Source organism: Chrysochloris asiatica, unplaced genomic scaffold, assembly GCF_000296735.1.
Source record: "Chrysochloris asiatica unplaced genomic scaffold, ChrAsi1.0 scaffold00125, whole genome shotgun sequence".
Classification (NCBI taxonomy): domain Eukaryota; kingdom Metazoa; phylum Chordata; class Mammalia; order Afrosoricida; family Chrysochloridae; genus Chrysochloris; species Chrysochloris asiatica.
In genome coordinates this window covers 6,991,454-7,011,273 of record NW_006408643.1, presented here as the reverse complement: position 1 = coordinate 7,011,273, position 19,820 = coordinate 6,991,454, and the positions used below count along the sequence as shown (strand labels likewise).

Below are 19,820 nucleotides of genomic sequence, written 5' to 3'. Positions count from 1 at the left end.
TCAGAATAATAGATAGGAAGCTTTATGGGCTGTGAGGTTATGGTAATGGCGGAATAACAATTTGAAGGATGATTATTACAAAGGATGAATAATTTGAATAATATCACTGAATTGCACATGTAGAAATTGTAGAATTAGTGTATGCTCTGCTGTGTATATTACCAACGACAAGAAGAACAAAACAATGACAAAAATAAATTTTAAAAAAGAGGAAATGCTGAAGCTAGAAGCGCTGGTGGAAAAGTACCGCCAAAAAGTTGTTCATTGACAGATGTTCGTTTCCATGGACACGCCTCTAGGGTGGAGCCCGACGCTCAACCCCACCTACTTCTAGGAGCCAATGACAAGCCGGAAGAATCAGGGAGTGGAGACAGCGAGTTGTTCAGTAAATTCTGCCGCTCTGGGTATATGGGGCGGAGCTCGAACCTGATGCGCATCACCGTCCCGCCCACATGAGCACACGCTGTCCCAGTATGCCTTGCGCGTGGCAGTCGGCGGGCGCCTCAGTCTGCCCTGTACGCACTGCTGTCTGCAGACTGAGGCGTCCGTAGCATCTGGACGTGAACGAGGTGGAGCTAAGGAGCCTCCGGCGCAGATCCATCCACCATGAAACCCCCCGCAGGTACTAGCCGCTTCTTGGCCGGCGTGACTCCAGCTTCCCATCCTCAGGCAACTCCCGTACCCTCGGGCCTCGTGGGGTCGTATGCACCTCGGCACCTGACTGAAGTCCAGTGACCCTAGAGTGACCCTGGGTTCGGGCGGTTAAGTGAGCGGGGACCCTCGCCTTCTTGTCGGCCGAACGAACGAGCCAGTTTTCCCGGCACTCCATTCATTCTGCGAACGCCATGCTAGGGGCCGGCCTGGTGTGGACTTGGGGTCCCGGTCCTTGTAGACCTCTTGGCCGGGGGCAGATGGCCAACAAGTGACCTAGCAGGCGGGGACAGATGGAGACCAGTGGGGCAATCTCATGGCACCGACGGGTTCCCCAAGGATGTAGCTTTAATCCTAGAGGGAACCAGGGAGAAGGCGGCCACTGCCCAGCATCAGGGGGAGATCGGAGGCGGAGGACCAGAGCTGGGGACACGGGGAACCTGCTTGAAGAGCCAGGATCCAGTTTGGCTGGAACACGTGGGCAGTGCCCGCATTGCAATCGTGTTTGGGAGTAATCGCGTTTGGGATTAAGGGCATGTTCTTTCCCTAAATCTGCCTTTAAATTAAATTTATATGTAAATCAGAGGTTAATTAGGGTTGCATGTTTGTGATGTTCAAAACCCAGGGACAGTCCGTAGTGAGCTGGTAAAACAAACAAACAAAAAAACACTTCCATCGAATCCAAGGAGCTCTCGTAGCGTAGTGGTTATGAATCGGGTTGCTACAGAGTCAGCAGTTCGAAACTACCAGCTGCTCCGCGGGAGAAAGATGGGGCTTTCTGCTCCCATAAAGATTTACAGCCTCAGAAACCCTATACAGACACACTACCTCCGTGGAGTCCATTCCTACTCCTAGCGAAGGTTTATAGGGTTTCCAGGGCTGTAAATCTTTACAGGAGTAAAAAGCCTCATCATTCCCCTCACAGAGTGGGTGGTGAGTCTGAACTGCCGATCTTGCAGTTAGCAGTCTAGTGCTTATTCACCAGTGCCACCAGGGCTCCTTAATCAGCTGGTTTGTTGTTGTTTTAAAGTGCTGTCGAGTCAGTTCTGACCCATAGCGACCCTGAATAGGGTATCCGAGGCTGTAAATCTTTACGGGAGCAGCTGGTAGTTTCGAACTGCTGACCTTGTGGCTCGCAGCCCGATTTGTAACCACTACGCTACCAGAGCTCCTTTTGTTATTAAGTTTTGTTGTTAAGTGCCATCAATTCGTTTATAACTCATAGCGTCCCTGTATGTGGTTGTTCATTTAAACTGCCGACCTTGTGGCTGAAACCGACCTTGCAGTCCAATGCTTATTGTACAGCGCCACACCAGGACTGATAGGACCCTTTTATGTAAAGCACACAGGGATACCGTGGAGGGTTTTCATTAGGGGACTGAAGTGACCCCTGATTTATGTTGGAAAAACCATGCAGGATGCCGTGAGGTGTCTTCTTGTGACCTTCTAGGAGCAGATCTCCAGGCCTTACTTCTGAAGCACCTTGGGATGGGACCAAATCATCAACATTTCAACAAGTAGTTTAGTTTTTTGTCCACTCAGGGACTTCTGCCTTCTTAATTACTGTCAGGTGCCGGGGAGTTGATTCCTACCCACTCGGTGCAGCTGGAGGAAGCACTGCTGGGTGGGCCCCCATTTTGCCTTCTTGCCGGTCTTCCTCCACCCTTGTACGACCCTCCGGTGTTTCTCCAACAGATTGCTACGCTGATCATGAGAGTGAAAACGAGGGTTATTCAGGGAGGCGGGAATGTGGTCCACCTTGTTTGCTGCTCGGTCTTCTGCCCAGGGACAGACCCTTGCGCAGATTACTGTCCATGAGTACTGCTGGAAGACTGTGTGTGCTCTGCTCCCTCGGTGCCATCTCCTTTGGGAGGTTTGTCTTGCTGGTTCCAACTCTTATGGATCTCCATCTTCCCTGGGTTCCTGAAGCTTTCATTGTTGTTGTTGTGAAGTGCCTTCTAGTCAGTTTTGACTCACAGTGACTTTGTATAGGGTTTCCAAGGAGTGGCCGGTGAGCTTGAACTGCCGGCCTTTGCAGCACAAACAGACTTTGCAGTCCAGCACATTAAGCCACATCGCCACACCAGAACTCCACACCCTTTAATATAGACCCACAGCCTCTTGTCTGCTGTTCTGAAACCTTTAATACTTTGCACACAGGAAGGTTTTCCCTATGTTTGCAGCAATATCATTTGGCCAGAAAACCTCAGCTGTATTGACTTGACTTGTCATTGTTACTGGGTTCCTAGTGAGTCAATTTCAACTTACAGTGACCCCATGTGAGAGAGTAGAACTACTCATTGGATTTTCTAGGTTGTGATCTTTATGGGAGCAGATTGCCAGCTCTTTCTTCCGTAGAACAATTAGTGGCTGAATGCGTAAAGTCACTCTTATACCATCAGGGTTCCTTCTGTTTCAACTTAGAGCCTTTCTTTTTCCTGCTTAGTTGATATCAGTGGCTCCCAACTAGGGTGGTTGTGTCTCCCCTTGACTCCGTGGCCCCAGGGACTCTGGGTAATGTTTGGAGACTTTGCGGTTGTCACCACTGGGAGGGGATGCTATTAGCATTGGGTGGGTGGAGAACAGGAATCTTGTTCAATACTCCACAGAGCACAGGACAGCCCCACCCCAGGGAAGGGTCAGGCCCTGTATCAACGATGAGGAACCGCAGTATCTATATTCCCACACTGCAGCGTATCATAGGTACCCACCCGGTGTCATGTCACATATAATAGCAAAAAATCCCCTACCGCTATCTACTGTCTACCTGATTCTGCCTCACAGCAATCCTGTGTAGGTTTTGAGACTGTATGTCTTCGTGGGATAGTCTCCTGTTTTGCTCATGGTGGGTTTGAACTGCTGACCTGCAGTTAGTATTCTGGTGCTTATCGTATAGTGTCACTAGGGCTGTTAGGCTACTTTACCTATCTAAAGTGGGCGGGAATCTTGGTTACTGAAACCTCCTGGGCCCCGAGGGTTTCAGATGAAAGGTAATGGCCCGAGATAATAAACGGCTGTCACTTGAAAAACCAGTTGCCATCGAGTCGGTTTTAACTCATGATGTTCTCCTGTGTGTCATAGTAGACCTGTGTCCAGTGGGGTTTTCAGGACCTGAGCTTTCTAGATGCCTGGGTGATGCAAATCGTCCATACATCCAGCCGCTAGCAGAGAGATTGGAGATTCTAGTCTCCCAGAAGGAGACACTTTGCTTCCTCTCCGTGACTGCAGCCTCTCGCCCCCCGCCCCCCCTACAACATCACCCAGCTCCCTTCCTCCCTGTGTTGTCTGTTTCCATTCCTCCTCCTTTTCCAGCCTTTCTACAAGGCTGTCCTTGGGTAATGCTGCCTTTGCTGATTTCGAATCGTTGACTATTCTGTGCTGTTCGTACTTCACTGTGTTATTATCCCCCTTACAGACCTATTATTTGACAAAATTAGCCATGCGTAGGGGTTAACTTTAGTTCCGGGAATGTTTTCAGTTCCAGACATGAATGATGACCAATGACCATACACTTGGGGGCTCCATCGGTCTCTGTATGACCCGTAAGCCCATCTTTTTTAGGATCGAGTGTTTTGTTCTACATTTTCTCCTACCCTCGTGAGGAAGTTCCATTCACTGGTAGCCGGGCACCATCTAGTTCTTCTGGTCACAGGCTGGAGGAGGCTGTGGTGTGTGTGGTCCATTGGTCCTGTGGAGTCCCTGTTTCCTTAGTTCTTTATATTTTCTTCACTCTTCCTTGTTCCAGACAGGAAAAGGCTAGTAGTTGTGTTTTAGAATGCCATTTGCAATCTTTGAAGAAGCCAGGCGCTAGGTACCAGAGTAAGATGTAGAATGTTGTCTTTGTTATCCCAGCCTGTCCCCTGAGGCTGTGGTCCTAAGGCCTCAACCCAGACACTCAGCCCTTCAGAGTGTTTAAGAAGTTTTCATGCCTTTGACCATTTATGTTCTACTTGGTATTTGTTAGCAGGTTTATTGCCGGCACTAAACAACAACAACAATTACACATACATATGCAGACACAACCTCTGCCAAACCTTTGTAGACTCACGGGTCACACCTGCTCAGCTTGCACAGCTAGCTAATTGTTGTTGTTAGGTGCCATCGAGGCGGTACGGACCCATAGCGACCTTATGCACAGCAGACAGACACACTGCCCGATCCTAGGCCAACCTCATAATTGTTGCCATGCTTGAGTCCATTGATGCTGCCACTTTGCCAGTCCATCTCGTTGGGGGTCTTCCCCTGTTTTTCTCTGACCCTCCACCTTACCAAACATGATATCCTTCTCCAGCAACTGTTCCCTCCTGACAATATGTTTGAAGTATGAGAGACAAAGTTTGGCCATTGTGGCCTCCAAGGGCACTCTGGCTGAACTTCTTCCAACACAGATCTATTGGTTCTTTTGGCAGCTCATGGCACTTTCAGTATTCTCCTCCAATGCCACAACTCAAAAGCATCAGTTCTTCTACGGTCTTCCTTATTCACTGTCCAGCTTTCGCATGCATATGAGGTTATTGAAAATACCATGGCTTGGGTCAGGCGCACCTTAGTCCTCAAGCTGACATCTTTGCTCTTCAACACTTTAAAAAGGTCTTGTGCAGCAGATTTGCCCAATGCAATACGTCGTCTGATCTCTTGACTGCTGCTTCTGCGAGTGTTGATGTTGATCCAAGAAGAATGAAGTCCTTGACAACTTCAATCTTTTCTCTGTTGATAGGAATAAGCTAGCTAGTAGCCACTCGTAAATGGTGGCTTGTTGTCGTTGTCATTGGCGGGCTGTGCAGGTATGTTTACCATTGATCTGAAAATTGTTATGGAAGCAGAGCACCAGTATTTCTCCTGTGGGCTGGCTTGTGCCTTCAAACTGCTGACCTAGATAGAGCTCTCAGATCCCTGCGTCACTAGGGCTCCTGCCTGGCAGTCAGCCGTGGGAGGCCCAGTGGGTCACAGTTCTGGTCGGACACACATGGGGCGCTGTGCGTCGCTCGGGATGCAATGTTTATCCCTCACTTAGTTCACCTGAGTCTTACAGATGGGGGGCCTCTCCCTGAGGTTCCAGTGGCAGAGGTGGGGCCCGAGGCTGCACAGTCAGACTGCAGCTGCTATGTTTGTGGCTGTCGTGACCCCCTGCCTTCCTCCCTCCCTGAGTTCAGTCCCTCAGTGCCCCCTCCAGCCATGGCCACACCAGGGCCTGGCAGATAGACGGCAGCCCTGTTTTTGCACAGGGCAGGGACTGCAAGTGTGCCGGCCTCAGCCTCGGGTGTAGAGCCACCGGGGGCTGTGTGGTCTGCTTGTCTAGCCCTCACCTCAGCCCTAGTTCTCCTCGGAAGTCTCACTTCTGGGCTTTCCCACAGGCTTCTCCCCGGCCTGACCTCACCAAGCAGGCTGCCCGTAGCCAGTCCTTCCTCAGGGCGGTGGGGGGGAAACAGGATGGGGTAAAGCCGGTCCCCACAGCACCTCTGTGAGTTGGTGAGTGTGTCAGCTGGGGCAGGACAGGGAGAGAGCCAGGAGAAGAAGGGGCTCCTCTGAGCCTCCCCCACTGTGCCTCCTTCTTCCTCTGATTCTTTGGGCTGCAGTATTTTAGGAGCCCCCTCCCCACTATAAACGCTGGGACCTGGGTTGGATCTGTAAGGTGGGGTGGCGGAGGGGCATCCTGGGCACTGTAGGGTGCTGGGCACTATCTCTGCCCTCCATCCGCTCCCTACCAGTAGCACCCCCTCCCAATCACAAAAACCGCAAATGTCCCCATGCTGAGGCCCCCAGACATCTGGGACGCTGTCCACACTGAAGTCCACACACTGAGTGGGTGGCGAGGCGAAGCAAACCCCGGGAGCTGCAGGCACCCCTGGTTGATACCGTCTGACCCAGTGGGAGTTTATTCTGGTGGGCCGGATAAGCAGGGACTGAACTCTGTGTTTTTAAAAAGTGTCCCCTTGGCACTGATCCCAGGGCGGATAGCTGGCTCTTCTCAGGGGTGCGGTGTCTTGGGCACTGTGGGGTGGGCAGAGCATCTCTGGCCTCCATCCACTAGGTGCCAGCCACTAGTACCGGCCCCAGTCGTGACGACCACAAATGTCCCCAGACGTGACTCCGTGAGACCCCCAGCTCTAGGATCAGCCTGTCTGTGCCCCCACACAGCCCTGGCCTGACTGATCTGGGTGGGACATGGGTGATTTGCCCCCTGACCCCCCAGCCTTGGAATGGACACATGGAGACTTCTCCTTGCTCCCTCCCACCCAGATCGTGCAGGTGAGGTCCTGGACGCGGCAGCATCTCCATGCTCCGTGGAAAACCACCTGCGCTGGGACCTGAACGCCGAGCAGATCCAGGCGCTGACCCGAGAGCTCATGGAGAAGACCAAGCACGTGTACGACCAGGTGGGCGCCCAGGCGTTTGAGGACGTGTCCTACGAGAGTACGCTCAAGGCCCTGGCTGACGTAGAGGTGTCCTACACGGGTAAGTCCAGGCTCGGTGGTACCAGCAGGGCCATGTTTGCAGCTGCGCGGGGCTCCAAAGACCCCACTTCTTGTCATTTTGCTGCTGCCATTGCTGATAGCTAATAGATAGGTCCCCCTTCACAGCGACCCCCTACACCACAGAGTGAAATGCTGCGTGGTCATGCACCAGCCCCTTGGTCAGCTGCCCATCTCACCACTGAGATTCAGAGGGTCTCCAGAGCCAGGCAGGTCTAGCTGCCTGTCCTGACTCGGGCTGGGGTACATGGGGGACTCAGCTTTCTGGGCTGTAGGAGTTGAAGAGTCTCCACCTACTCCCAGGGGGCTGTGATGAAAAAGCCAGAGACGCAGGGAGATGCACGTGGCGGGGGCCAGTCACCGCGGGGTCCTGAAGCCCACCCTCTTTCCAGCTGATCAGCACGACACTTGAAAGCTTGAACTGGAACTCTGTCTAAAGAGCTCTCTGCCTGAGAGCCAACGCTGGGGATGACCGAGCCTGAGTCCTCTCCGCTCCCAATCCCTGGGGAGCATTTATATTGTCTTCTCCTAACTGCCAAGAGGCAGCTGTTCGAACAGGACATGGGTACACTGAAGGGTTTAAAATCACGAAAGATGTGCAACAGGGTTGTGTTCTTTCACCATACTTATTCAACCTGTATGCTGAGCAAAGAATCCAAGAAGTTGGGTTCTATGAAGAAAAATGTGGCATCAGGATTAGAGGAAGACTCATTAACAACCTGCAGTGTACAGATGATACAACCTTGCTTGCTAAAAGTAAAGAGAACTTAAAATATTTACTGATGACATAATTCACAATAAAACATTTAAGGAAAAAAAATATATATTTACTGATGATCAAAGAGCACAGCCTTCTGTATGGAGTGCATCTCCATGTAAAGAAAACAAAAATCCTCACCACTGGACCAATAAACAACATTCTTATCAACAGAGAAAAGATTGAAGTTGTCAAGGACTTCATTTTTCTTGGATCAACTATCAACACTCATGGAAGCAGCAGTCAGGAGATCAGATGACGTATTGCATTAGGCAAATCTGCTGCACAGGACCTTTTTAAAATGTTGAAGAGCAAAGATGTCAGCTTGAGAACTAATGTGTGCCTGACCCAACCAAGCCATGGTATTTTCAATAACCTCATATGCATGTGAAAGCTGGACAGTGAACAAGCAAGACTGTTGAAGAATTGATGCTTTTGAGTTATGGTGTTGGAGGAGAATATTGAAAGTACCATGGGCTGCCTAAAGAACCAACAGATCTGTGTTGGAAGAAGTGCAGCTAGAGTGCTCCTTGGAGGCCAGGATGGCCAAACTTGGTTTCTCATACTTCGGACATATTGTCAGGAGGGACCAGTTGCTGGAGAAGGATATCATGTTTGGTAAGGTGGAGGGTCAGAGAAAAAGAGGAAGACCCCTAATGAGATGGATTGGCCAAGTGGCAGCATCAATGGGCTCAAGTGTAGCAACGATTGTGAGGTTGGCCCAGGACCAGGCAGTGCTTTGTTCTGTTGTGCATAGGGTCGCTGTGAGTCAGTACTGCCTCAGTGGCACCTAACAACAACCGCTGGGCTTGGCCGCCCTCTCACCCCACCATATCTTTTAGCTAACAGATAGCACCAGTGTCCTGGGGCTGTGGAGCCAAGGGCCTCCAACCCAAGCTTCAAATCCGAGGTGTGTTCTGCAGTCCCAGGTGTGGGCGGGGCCACACTCCCTGCAGAGGCTCATGGTCCTACCTGTCATCTTGCAGTACTTGGTGGTGGCCCATCAGCCTTGGCCTAGAGATGCATCCCCGCAGCCTCAGTCTCCCTCTGCCGTCTTCCCTCTCTACCTCTGTGTCCTCATTTCCCTTCTCACAAGCACAGGCGTCATTGCGTAGGCCCTGCTCTGGTTCTGTGTGACCTCACCGTGACTGAGGACTTCTGTAAAAACCCTGTCCCAACAGGGCCCTCCACAGGTTCTGGGATGGGACCTCTAACCAGCTGGTTGGGTCCTGCTTTTCTGGTGACATCCCACAGGACCACTGGTCCCTGGAGCCCATGAGACTTCATAGCGTATACACTGGTGTGCAAGGCCAAGAGCAGTGTGGGGTGTTTTGTTCTAGTTTCATAGCATGTATTTTGTGTAGTTGTGGCACCGTGGGTTAAGTGTTGGTCACCTAACCAACAGGTCAGTGGTTTGAGCCCACCAGCCGCTCTGTTTGAAAAAGCTGAGGCTGTCTGCTTCCCTCTCAGAAACCCCATGGGGCAGTTCTAGGCTGTTCCTACGGGCTGCTGTGAGGCAGAATTGTCTCCACGGCAGTGGGTGGTTTTTGTTTTGTTTCATTTTATCCCTTCAAGGAAGAGACACTACAGAAGCACCGGGGCAAAGCAGAACAGCAGGCAGCTAGGTACCTGGACGGTGGACCAGAAGAAGAGAGAGCGTTTGAGATTTTACCAAACCGGGAGCTTCACTGCAGAGGAAATGGATGCAGAGCCTCAGTGATGAGACAGATCTGGGCTGGCTCCGGCGTCTCAGAGTCCTTTCTCTCCTCTCCATCCAGAGCCCGGTAACTGGCCCATCAGTGTCATCCTTCTCGTTCCTGAAATAAAACGCCTTCTAGCCGGCATTTTCCTCTGGGACCTAGTCCACGGGAGCAGTGTGGCCAGCTGGAGCTCGAGGGCAGAGCCAAGGGAAGGGAAATGCTTTCTGGGTAATGAGGGTCTGAGAGATCAAGTGTGCACTCCACAGTCTGTGTGTTTCTTCCTCATTGGATAACAGATGACACCCATCCCCCTGCCTCTGAGCCCTCCCAATGCCTAGCCACCCAGAAGGACCGAGTAGAGCTGCCCATCAAGGCTCTTCCCTCAGTGGCTCGTGAGTTCAAACCACAGACCTTCTGCCTAGCAGTGGAGCACATTAACCACTGCGTGGCCAGGGCTCCCCATCACTGGACAAACCCCGAGGATCTCATAGCACAGGCCCCATCGCAGCATCAGCATTGCTGGAGAACTGGCCGAAATCATAAAGCAAACCCAGTGCTGCCGAGCGGCTTCCAGCGCACAGCCCGTCTGTAGCTGACAGAAGGGGTTCCAAGATGGTCACCTCTACGGAAGCAGGCTGCCACATCGTCCCCCTGCCTGTCAGAAGTCTTGCTGTGGACAGTTCCAAGACCCTCGCCCCCCAAAGCTCTAGGGAAACTGTTCTGGGAACCAGCACGAATCCTCAGATTCAAGCCAAGGCATCCTTGCTTGTCCCGGAGACTCGTTTGGTGGAAGCCACCCACACTCTGTGTTTCTGGGGCCTGTAAGTGCAGACCGGGTACTGAGTCCCATCCACCCATGCCCTCTGAGACCAACTTAAACCTCAGTTTCCCCTTTCCTATCAGGAGAACACAAGGGGAAAGGAGAAATCAAACTAAGTACCAACTCAATGCCGATTTCTGTGGGATGGGGGTCAGCCCTGTCTCCAGCCTCCAACCTTTCTCAGTTCTGATGCCACCCGCCCCTCCCACGGCACCCTTTACTTCTCTGCTGGGTTTGAGAATTTGTGGCCGTGGTCACACAGGGCTCAGACATGGGACTAGGACGGTTTCTGTGGGTAGGTACCGGAGGCGGGACTTACTGGGTCATGTGAGATCTATCAACTCCACTTCCACAAGCTCAGCCACTGAGAACTGTGATGTATGTGGGAGCGCTGGGAACTGGGGAGTCGACCCCATGGCAAGTGTCTTGTTATTTTCCAGGCTACTTTGTGTGGTTGCTTTTGTAACCATTCACTCGCCGCCCGTGAAGCAGAAAGTGAGTGTGTTGTGTAAATGATTAACAGCCAGAGACGTTTAAAACCAGGTGGTCCCCAGCAGGGATGCGAACTTTGGAACTGCGTCCTGGGTCCTGCGTCCTGGGCTGAACATCCTCAAGGCACCTGGGTTTCCATTTGGTCTGCGTGACCTGGAGGGTCCAGGCAGCCTGGTACCCAGGAATGTTCTCAGACGGAATGAGCATATGGCTGGGGGTTTGGTGGGTGCTAGCCCAGCTTTACCCAGGGTCCATTTTCACGCCTGTCTTGTTGTCTTGCCTGTTTCAGTTCAGAGGAATATCCTTGATTTCCCCCAGCACGTCTCCCCGTCCAAAGACATCCGGACTGCCAGCACAGAGGCGGACAAGAAGCTGTCAGAGTTTGATGTGGAGATGAGCATGAGGCAGGATGTGTACCAGAGGATCGTATGGCTGCAGGTGCGCAGTGAGAGGGCTGCAGGCCCTGAGAGATGACAGGGGAGAGGTTAGACTCTGGGAAATCTGTTAGCGAAACCTCCTCTTCAGAACCGGGTAGTTCTGCGCTCCCCAAGCCCCTCACATGCCCTCTGCGTCCTGTTGCCACCATGCCTGTTAGCTGGCGTTGATGTCCCATGGAGAGGAGAAGTCCAGTGGTATGCTCAGGAGGTGGTGCACACCTGGGCTCCGCCTCTGGTCGGGGCTCCTCCCACACACCCCTCCCTCTCCGGGATACAGACCCTAGCATTGTCTTCCAGACTGGAGGCCGGGCATATGAACCCACTCTCCTTGACTGGCCAACGAGCCCTACATTGCTGGCACCTGTCTCCCCTGTAGGTTTCTCTGTGCCAGCCTGCTCTTGGTAGAACTCAGTTGGGTCAGGTGCAGGACTAGCCCTTCTCTGACCTGGCTGTGTTGACACAAGACAAGCCCCGTTACCTTGCTGGTAGGACAGGTAACTGGTGGACCTTGAGTCACCCTTTAGGGCTGGAACTGTGAACTCACCCTCGGCTCAGTTTTCAGCCAAACAATAGCGCTAGGGAAGTGCGCCTTCCTTACAATAACCACCTGTTTGAGTTCCAAAGGGCAGCATTTCTCCCAGAACAAAGTTCAGGAGGGCTAGGAAAGAGGGAGGAGTGACTTGTGGGGGTTGCGATCAACGAGAAGAAACAAAATGTGTCTGAATTGTTGATGGTCTGTGAATCACCATCCAGTTCACAATGAAAAGTTAAGGATTGCTAGATGGGTAGTATGCCCACAACTAGGTGAAGGTTTGACAGGGTATTTGTACATTTACTGCAAACATATGTGAGGAAATCTCCACTGAGTAGTATCCAATCTGTCTATGCCGGGCTGATGAAAGGAAATGAGGTACAATAAATTGTATTGTGTGATACAATAGTGAATAATTGTTATCAGGACTGATTGTGTAGGTTGTAAATGTAAAGGTAAACGTTTTGTAGTAAAAGGGAGTGATTAACTTTGCAGTCTAGGAGCGGAGGTTCCTGGGACCACCAAGGGAAAAGAGCGCAGAGCAGGACACTATCCAGAGAAGCAGTGATGTCTGAGATGGAGCCAGAGATGATGACATGGAGAGATGGAGCGGCTGGGGACTTTAGACCCAGAGAGGGAGAGGGGCTGTGTGCTGATGACTTGGGGGTTGGAGGGGGAGCCGTTCAGGCTTGTAGGATATACCCTTTGGTTGTTTGATGATGCATGGAGGGGATTGTAACCATGGCAACGAAACGATTATATGATAGAATGAATGTAAAACTAATGTTCTCCCATGTAAACTATCACGTAATTCACACTAAAACATATGCAAGGAGCCCTGGGACTCTAGTGGGTTATGCATTGGCCTACTAACCAGGTCAGAAGTTCGAATCCACCAGCTGCTCTGTGGAGAAGCCTCTGTGGAGGCTTTCTGCTCCCATAGAGAGTTACAGCCTTGTAAACCCTGTCCGGGGTCAGCGTGAGTCAGAACCAACTCAACATACCCAAGAATGTCCTGGAGCATTGCTGTTATTAAATACCATCGTGTCAGTTCCGACTCATAGTTTGAACTGCCGACCTTCAGGTCTACTGCTTATCCTATAGTGTCACACCAGAAATATACAGGGGACAAAATTATGATAATTTCTTAGACGTGACCAAACACCTCCAGGGAATGAAGTGCCGGGCCTGGGAGGGGTCAGGATCATAGTCTTTGGGGACACCATGGTCAGTTGGCATGACATAATCCACAAAGACCATGTTCTGTACCCAACTTTTGTGAGTAGTGACTAGGATCTTAAAAGCGGGTAAGTGGCCATCTAAACTACAACTGTTGGTCCCTCCGTGTGCGGAGGGAAGGAGAGTGATAAGGATGGAAGACGCTTGGAGCCAATCAGTCCACTGGACTTACGACCGGAAGTGCTGCCTGTCTTAGGCAGTCAGTGCGAATTCCTCAGTCTTACCAGTCATTGAAACTCATTGCAGCATGGCAATGGCTCTGTCTTAAGTTGCTGAGGTTCCACGTGATCCTTACCCGTCTCTGGCCACACGTCCAGCATAAACAGCCGCCATCCGAGGAAGGCAGGGAGGGAGGAGATCGGCTGGGGACCCCATACGCAAGACGTTGCCAGCCCACCACCTGCTCTAAGGTGACCAAGCAGGATCACTATGCTGAGGTTCAATCAAGTTTTTAGGGGATCTTACTCTCTAGCAGGGGTAGCAAATTAGTAGCCACTCAGTGCTCACTTTGAGAATTACTTATATCAGAAATTTGAGCATGTAGCTGATGAATATCCACAGACAAGTGGATATTATTCCACAACCTCCTAAAATGCTGTTGAATTAAGTTCCAATCAAGTTCTGGATTACTGAAAGATAACACAAATCTACTTATACCGTGAATAACCTTAGCTGGGAGTGTAATCTGGATATATTGGGTTTTATTTCCCTTAAGCGATCTTCCTTTCTCTAAAGCATTTAGTCTGTTTTGTAAACTTTTATCTATTTACTCTTGGATCGTATGAGCAAGACTAATATCCCTAGATAGTTGATTTACATGGTTGTTGTTGTTGTTGTTAAGTGCCATCGAGTCGGTTCTGACCCATAGTGACCCTGTACAGGGTTTCCGAGGGTGTAAATCTTTACGGGAGTAGAAAGCCTCATCTTTCTCCTGCGGAGCGGCTGGTAGTTTCGAACCACTGACCTTAAGGTTCGCAGCCCGATTTGTAACCACTACGCTACCAGAGCTCCTGATTTACATGGTGGGCAGGGCAAAAAAAGGTAACAATTCCTATTAGTGCAGTGATTCTTGACATGAGAGCAAAGACACGTGGCACATTTAGGGGCCAGGCACCACAATGATTTGCCTAGCAAGCTGAGTTTTTTCAAATGTTTGATTTTGAATTATGTGATCGGATGAATGTAAAGCTAATGTTCTCCCATGTAAACTATCGTATATTGTTTCATTGCCATGGTTACAATCCCCTCCATGCATCATTAACCAACCAAAGGGTATACCCTACAAGCCTGCCCTCTGGTTGTCAGCACACAGCTAGGGATCTAGAGTCCCCAGCTGCTCCATCTCTCCACGACATCATCTCTGCCTCCATCTCAGGCATCACTGCTTCTCTGGGTAGGGTCCCGCTCTCTGCTCTTCTCCCTTGATGGTCTCAGGGACCTCTGCTCCTAGACTGAAAAGTTAATCACTCCCCTACTTGCTATAAAACGTCTACCTTTACATTTCCAACCCTCACAATCAGTCCTGATAACAATTATTCACTATTGCATCACAAGAGACCCATCCACATTTCCTTTCATCAGCCCCGCCTAGACAGATTGGATACTACTCAGTGGAGATTCTACCTTCCTCCATGCCCTCTGCATCTAGATTACTTCTTGCCTTTGAGGCCCCCCCACTTTGGATAGCCAATGTCCAAGTAGCCCATCCCTGTCTATTCTGTGTATGGAGGGGGTGGGAATGAGCCTTGGCAAGCTGAGTCTTTAAGAAACCACCAAACTGCCTCCCAGGGCAGCTTGATGCCCCACTTGATGTTCCCAGCAGCCCTTGCTAGCCAGCTTGCCTGTGTTTGTCTTGGTTGTCATTTCCCATGGGCATCATCCTCCAGCGCTTGGTCTGTGGAACGTGGCAGGCTGCCACGGAAGCCCTGGCTCCACTGAGAGGCTTGGTGCTCCTTCAGATAACATTTGAGTGACTTCCCCACGCTGGGACTGTTGGCCCAGTCCTGTGGGAGACATAGACAAGTTGGGGCCAGGGAAGGGCGGCTCGCCCTCAGGGAGTGTGTGATTGCAAGTAGACTAACCAGGTGTGCAGAAAGTGTTCCTCGCACAAACAGGGAACCCGCCTGGGCACATCCCAGAAGGAGCCACCCACACGTGTGCTGTCTCACGAGGGCCTGCTGGCTGTCTCAGGGCAGCATGACCACCAGTCACACCCTGACTGACCTCCAGGCCCAGAACCAGCCCTGAGAGCCTTTTAGCCCTGCAGTGAGTGATGTGCGTCCCTGTCCTGCAGGCCTGTCCCTGATGCTGTGTTCCACGGTCACAGCCCATCGTCTAGAAGGGGCACCATGACTGGGACTTATATGCTCCCGTGGATTCTCCCTCATCCAGGTGTGGTCTTTGTACTGGTCAGGGCTTCACTCTCCCTAGGACGATTGTGAACCTGCGATCCTTTTCCTCTAGGGCCACCCGTAATGTGAAATGAATTGAGGTTTACAGAGTAGGTCATCTGTTGGACATTTAACAAATCCTACACTTCGTTTCATCTCAACGATTGCAGCTCCCTCCTTGTGACATCACTTACCTCACTTCCGCCCTGCGGGTCTTGTTTCCATCCCGCCTCCTTTCCCCACCCTAGGATCATGTCCTAGGGTTATTGGTGCCTCTTTGATCTTGAATGGTTGACCAGTCCATGGTGTGTGGACCCCCCTAGTAGTGTTGCCTCCTACGGACCTGCCTATGGTTTGGCGGAACATTGAATCGTGGGGGTGACTTCAGTTCCACACCTGAAAGGGGGCCAAGGGCCATAGCCTAGGGGTCCACCAGTCTTTATCTGACTTATAGCTTGGCCCTTTTATTTATTTATTTATTTTATTGTGAATTACGTGATAGTTTACACGGGAGAACATTAGTTTTACATTCATCCTATCGTATATCATTTCACTGCCATTGTTACAATCCCCAAAGGGTATACACTACAAGCCTGCCCCACCCCCCGTCAGCACACAGCCCTCTCTGGGTCTAAAGTCCCCAGGCCGCTCTATCTCTCCACATCATTGTCCCTGCCTCCATCTCAGGTATCACTGCTTCTCTGGGTAGGGTCCTGCTCTGTTCTCCCTTGATGGTCCCAGGGACCACCACTCCTAGACTGTAGAGTCAACCACTCCCCTCCTTTTGCTACGGGATGTTTGCCTTTACATTTCCAACCCTCACAGTCAGTCCTGATAGTAATAATTCACTATTGTACCACAAGAAACTTATCCCAATCTCCGCCTAGTCAGCCCCGCCTAGTCAGATTGGATACTACTCAGTGGAGACTCTACCTTCCTCCACACCATCTGGATCTAGGCTCCCTCTTGAAAGCTTGTAAGCTAGTCACTTCTTGCCTTTATAGCCCCCCATTTTGGTTGGCCCTTTTTTTTTTTTTTTTTTTTTTATGATTTTGAGTTTTATTTATGTTTTTCTCCCATTCTCTCCAAGTCCTTCTAATACGATCCCTTTTTTAGAGCAGTTTGTGGTGGTAGCTGGGCACCGTCTAGTTCTTGGGGCTCCAGGGTGTGGAGTTGACATTCCTGTGGTCCATTACTCCATCCGTTAGACTGATTGTGGAAATGGTGTGACTTTCTTGTCCCAGGAGAAGGTTGAGAAGGACATGCTGAAACCCGAGGCCATGCGGTACCTAGAGCGACTCACCAAGCTCAGCCGGAGGAACGGACTGCACCTCCCTGAGGAGACCCAAGAAGTGAGTGCGGGGCTGCTGATCGATCATGAGGGACTCCCCGCAGACCCCTCCTGGGGAGTGTACCGTGCTTGGTTGGTGACAGACCCCCATCCCCTTGCCTCTCCCCACGTTGGGAGCCCTGAAGGAAGGCCCAGGTGAAGGCTGCCCCCTCGGGCTCCCCTCCTGGTCCTGTGTGTGGCCCTCAGCCCCTTTCCTGAAGGCCGACAGGCGGAGCACAGGGAGGCTCCGCGCAGGCTCGTTCTGAATCTGGATCTTATTGATGACGCCACACACTGGCCCCCCCCCGACCCTGACACCTGTTCTTTAGGGGACACCTTCAGTCCCGGCCTCGGAACCCCTGTCCTTGTCACGCTGAGGAAGGTGTCCCCAGACCCACCTCTGAAGTGTGTGTATATGGGGGGCTCATCTGTGCTCCCCTGGAGTCGGAGGTGGAGCCAGCCCAGCTGTCTCATGAATTGGATGGGGATCGGGACAGTCAATCCCTTTGTGACCCCCTGTGTTCAGATTCAGGTCCAGCTGTAGTTTCTTAAACGCACATTTGCCCTGGAAGGACAAGGACTCAGACGTAACGCTGGAGTCTGAAAGCTTTCAGAGTCTGATAGTTGCTCCTGACACCCACCCTCCACCCCACCATCAAGTCGATTCTGACAGCACAGGGTTTCCAGGTTGGTAAATCTTTTACGGGAGCAGAGAGCCTCATTTCTCTCCTGCAGAGTGACTGGTGGGTTTGAACCACCAACCTGTGCTTAACAGCCCAATGCCTAACCCCCACGCCATGGCGTGGTGGCGGTATCTGACCCCATTCTGACTTCCAGATGCGGAAGAAGGCGAATCAAATCCAACATCAGCACAGGGCCGATCCCTGTGAGGCCTCCAGCCTCCTTTACCAATTTTACCCACAGTGCTTTCTGGTTTTCTGCTGGGTTTAATGTTGTTGTCAGTGCCATTGAGTCGGTACCAACTCATAGCGACCTTATGCACAAGAGAACAAAACACTGCCTGGTCCTGTGCCAACCTCACAGTTGCTGCTAAACTGGAGCCCATCGATGCTGCCACTGTGCCAATCCACCTCACTGGGGGTTTTCCTCTTCTTCACTGTCCCTCCACTTTACCAAGCATGTCCCTGGTAAAGGGACTCCAGGGACTGGTCCCTCCTGATAATATGTCTGAAGTATGAGAGATGAAGTCTGGCTGTCCAGCCTTCCAGGGAGCCTTCTTCCAGCACAGCTTGCTTTGTTCCTTTGGCAGACCCTGGTACTTTCAGTATTTGCCTCCAGCACCACAGCTCATGGGCATCAATTCTGCTCCGGTTCCCTCGTGTGCTGCAGCGGCCCCCTGGAGCTCACAGACAGTGTCTACATCATGGGGCTCATTAGGGAAGTACACGGGTGACAATCACTCAGGACACAGCTCTCCAGTCTGCCGGGACCACAGGCACCTCTGTCTGGTGCTCCTCAGTTCAGGCAGTATCACAGAGCTCTCGGTGCTGCGGACAGATACCCAGAAGGCACCTATAGCCTCAGCCCACAGGCACTCAGCGCTGGTTCAGGGAGTACATAGCCCTAGCTCCCCAGACAAACATCTGTCCAGGAAGCACACCACCCTTCAAGCAAGCCTCCTGCCCGGAGGCACTCGGTGTTCCGTTCAGTGGCAGGGAGCCCACCAGTCTAGTCTGCTGCTGCCACTACCCTGGTGCCACCGTGCTCTGTCTCCTGGACGGAGGACAGATGGTCTACAGATGGTCAGGATCTAGAGGATGCGCTCTGCTCCTGGCTCCTCTTCCTTAAAGGTAGGGAGGTCCCCTTTACTACCACCGAGATGGGGGATTTTAAAACTGGAGAGATGGCAAAACTGACCAATCCCCACAGTAGAGTTCTACACACCCTATTTGCATAGCCCCACCCAATGGGGGATGGCTTACCAATAGGATTTACTTGTAACTAATATTTGTGCTTTGGTAGTGTAGTGCTTATGAATCAGGCTGCTAACTTCAAGGTTGGCAGTTCGAAACTACCTGCTATTCTGTGGGAGAAAGATGAGACTGTCTGCTCCTGTAAAGATTTGCAGCCTCAGAAACCCTGTGCAGGTTCACTATGAGTTGGAACCAACTCCACGGTACTTAACAACAACAACAACATTTGTGCTAATGCGTCAGACTGCAAAGCTGTTTGAACTGCAAAGTCAGTAATTCAAGCTCACCAGCTGCTCCTTGGAAACCCTATACAGGGTCGCTATGGGTCGGAATCGACTTGATAGCACTTCACAACAACAGCAATATTTGTAAGCTGTCTAATCCCATTGCAGGGGCCACAAACACTTCACATATACATAATGCTGCCCAGTCATTGGCATCCTGGTGCGGCGCTGTAGGATAAGCACTAGACTGCTAACTACTAGGTTGCCAGTTAAAACCCATCAGCCGTTCCTAGGAAACCCTGTATAGGATCCCTATGAGTGGAAACCGACTCGACCCCACTTTCAACAATGGCTCAGCCATTTGGTAGAAGAAGGGGTGGTGTCGTGGGTTAGGTGTTGGGCTGCTGACACCTAACTGAGGTCAGTGACTAAAACCATCTCTGAGGAGAGATGAGGCTGGCTGCGCCTGCGCAGAGTGGCAGACTCAGAAACCCTGAGGAGCACGTCTCCTGTGTTCTAGAATAAGGAGCACTTCTCTGTCCTAGAATAAGGAGCACTTCTCCTCTGTCCTGAATAAGGAGGACTTTTCCTCTATCCTAGAATAAGGAGCACTTCTCCTCTGTCCTAGAATAAGGAGCACTTCTCCTCTGTCCTAGAATAAGGAGGGCTTTTCCTCTATCTTAGAATAAGGAGGGCTTTTCCTCTGTCCTAGAATAAGGAGCGCTTCTGTGTCCTAGAATAAGGAACACTTCTCTTCTGTCCTAGAATAAGGAGCACTTCTCCTCTGTCCTAGAATAAGGAGCGCTTCTCCTCTGTCCTAGAATAAGGAGCGCTTCTCCTC

General features: G+C 51.3%; 1 protein-coding gene across 1 annotated transcript in view; it reads left to right on the top strand.

Moving 5' to 3' along the window:
- The first annotated feature begins 554 nt into the window (after window positions 1-554).
- The window catches only part of THOP1 (thimet oligopeptidase 1), a 37,281-nt gene continuing 18,015 nt past the window's right edge, over window positions 555-19,820 (top strand). Inside the window, exons 1-4 of the mRNA XM_006869056.1 lie at window positions 555-622; window positions 6,892-7,107; window positions 11,183-11,331; window positions 16,736-16,843. Coding sequence (XP_006869118.1) covers window positions 607-622; window positions 6,892-7,107; window positions 11,183-11,331; window positions 16,736-16,843 — 489 coding nt within the window. The 5' untranslated portion in view covers window positions 555-606. The remainder of the gene's footprint in view (window positions 623-6,891; window positions 7,108-11,182; window positions 11,332-16,735; window positions 16,844-19,820) is intronic.